The sequence below is a fragment of the Plasmodium knowlesi genome (genome assembly GCF_000006355.2).
Source record: "Plasmodium knowlesi strain H genome assembly, contig: PKNH_00_57, whole genome shotgun sequence".
Taxonomy (NCBI): Eukaryota; Apicomplexa; class Aconoidasida; order Haemosporida; family Plasmodiidae; genus Plasmodium; species Plasmodium knowlesi.
In genome coordinates, this window is record NW_024070093.1 from 1 (window position 1) to 2,495 (window position 2,495).

At 39.2% G+C, this 2,495-nt stretch overlaps 1 protein-coding gene across 1 annotated transcript; it reads left to right on the forward strand.

The window, feature by feature from the left end:
• Nucleotides 1-53: 53 nt before the first annotated feature.
• PKNH_0004400 (SICAvar, type I (fragment)) lies at nucleotides 54-995 on the forward strand (the record flags this gene model as incomplete). The annotated part of the gene is made up of 2 exons (XM_039113470.1): nucleotides 54-155; nucleotides 351-995. Coding segments are annotated over 2 exons (747 nt in total), but the record flags the coding sequence as incomplete, so codon positions are not given.
• Between the last annotated feature and the right edge of the window lie 1,500 nt (nucleotides 996-2,495).

Here is a 2,495-nt window from a genome sequence, read left to right on the forward strand (position 1 = left end):
TGTCCTCCTCCCCCCCCCCAAAAAAAAAAAAAAAAAAAAAAAAATTCTGTACAGGTAAACCGTGTACAAACAATGGAGAAACACTCTGTAATCAGCTTCAGTGTGTTGCCGATAAATGGGGAGTAAATAGACAAGAAGGGAAGAACCCCACCTGGGTAAGTACTACCAAATAACTATACACATATGTATATGTACATATGTATGTACGTTTATAAATAAATATATTTTTTCATGCACGTATATGTATACATATATATATATATATGTGTGTATGCATATGCATTTATGCATGTGAACAGATATATATTTATATATATATATATATATATTTCTCCTTCTATTTCGTGCAGAATAGGATGGAGAGCGACTTCAGGACGCAGTTAACGAATTTACTCAGTGGCATGCAGGATCAGAGGAAGCAGGATCCTGATGCCAAATACTGCAACCACGACACGAATAACCAAAAATGGGACGAAAGCGACGCCCATGACGCCGCAAACAAGACTGCTTGCAAACTTGTTGCAGCAGGGCTGCAACATATTTCGAGTATTCAGGGATCCTACTCCGTGAGTGAGAAAACCCCCTATGATAACCAAGAGTTCAAACAATTCGTCTCCTGTTTAATGTTAAGGGCAGTTGCGCAGCAAATGAAAGAAAAAAGTATAATTTGCAACATACAACCAGGAATAGACGCCGCTTTTGCAAAGGCAGGAGCAATTAAGAAGGACCATTGTACTAACAATAAACCCTGTATTGTTTGCACATTAGACGACAGAACTAAGGACGAGCTCAATGATTGCACCATTCCCAATGGCAAAGGCCCCCATGTGAACGTTAAGCCTAAATTGGAATCATTACTCACAGGAGAGGAGAGCAACGTCAATAAAACCATTCAGGACTTACTCAAAACGGACAAATCCGGCACTCTATGTCAACGTCTTCAATGTTTATCTTCAAAAGTAGATGCACTTAAATCACAATCCCAGAGCAATGCGGTAAGTATAATATAAAATGCTATAGAAGAGGAATATAAAAAAAAGGAATTAAAAAAAAAAAAAAAAAAAAAAAAAATTAAGGTGGTAAGGGTGTTAGAATAAAGTGGTAAGGGTGCTAGAATAAGGTGATAAGGGTATTAGAATAAGGTGGTAAGGTTCCTAGAATAAGGTGGTAAGGGTGTTAGAATAAAGGTTGTATTGGTGTTACAATAAAGTGGTAAGGGTGTTAGAATAAGGTGGTGAGGGTGTTAGAATAAGGTTATATGGGTATTAGAATAAGGTGGTAAGGTTGTTAGAATGAGGTGGTAATGGTGTTAGAATAAGGTTGTAGGGGTGTCAGAAATCAGATTCCGGGCTTAGGATGAAGGTTGTATGGGTGTTAAAATAATTTTGTAGGGGCATTAAAATAAGGTCGTAAGGGTGTCAGAATAACGTTTCAGGGGTGTCAGAATAAGGTTGTATGGGTATTGGAATAAGCTTGTTAGGGTGGTGGTATAAGGTTGTAAAGGTATGGGAATAAGGTCGTCAGGGTGTTAGAATATGTTGGTAAGGCTGTTAGAATAAGGTAGGGGGGGTACTAGAATAAGGTTGGGGGGGTACTAGAATAAGGTTGGGGGGGTACTAGAATAAGGTTGGGGTTGTGTCGGAATAAGGTGGTAGGGTTGTTAGAATAAGGTGGTAAGGGTGTTAGAACTTAGATTCCGGGTTTAGGAGTAAGATTTTAGGGGTATTAGAATAAAGTTGTAGGGGTATTAGAATAAAGTTGTAGGGGTATTATAGTATGTTTTTCAGGGTATTGAAATGAAGGTTGCGAGGGTGCTATAATAAGGTTGTAGGGGTATTAGAATAAGGTTGCTAGGGTGTTTGAATAAGGTTTCAGGGTATTGGAATAAGGTTGTTGGGTATAGGAGTAAGGTTTTTGGGTGTATGAGGAAGGTCTTAGGGGTATATGAAGAAGCTTTTAGGGTATAGAAGTAAGGTTTTAGGGTATAGGAGGGAGGTGTCAGTGTGTTAGGACTTAGATTCCGGGTTTAGGGGGAAGGTTTTCAGGGTGTTAGAACTTAGATTCCGGGTTTACGAAAGAAGGTTGAAAGGGCGTTAGAATAAGGTTTTAGGGGTATAGGAATAAGGTTTAAGGGTGTTAGAGTAATGTTTCAGGGTACGGAAATAAGGTCCTAGGGGTATAGGAAGATGGTTTCGGCTATAGGAGGAAGGTTGTACGGGAATAAGATGAAGGTTTCAGGGTATTAGAATAACGTTGTAGGGGTGTTAGTATAAGGTTGTTGGGGTGTCTGTATAACGTTATTGGGGTGTCAGAATAAGGTTATACGGTTGTCAGAATAAGGTGGTAAGAGTGTTAGAATAAGGTTGTAGGGGTGTCAGAATAAGGTAGTAAGGGTGTCAGAATAAGGTTGTAGGAGTGTTAGTATAAGGTTGTTGGGGTGTCTGTATAACGTTATTGGGGTGTCAGAATAAGGTTATACGGTTGTCAGAATAAGG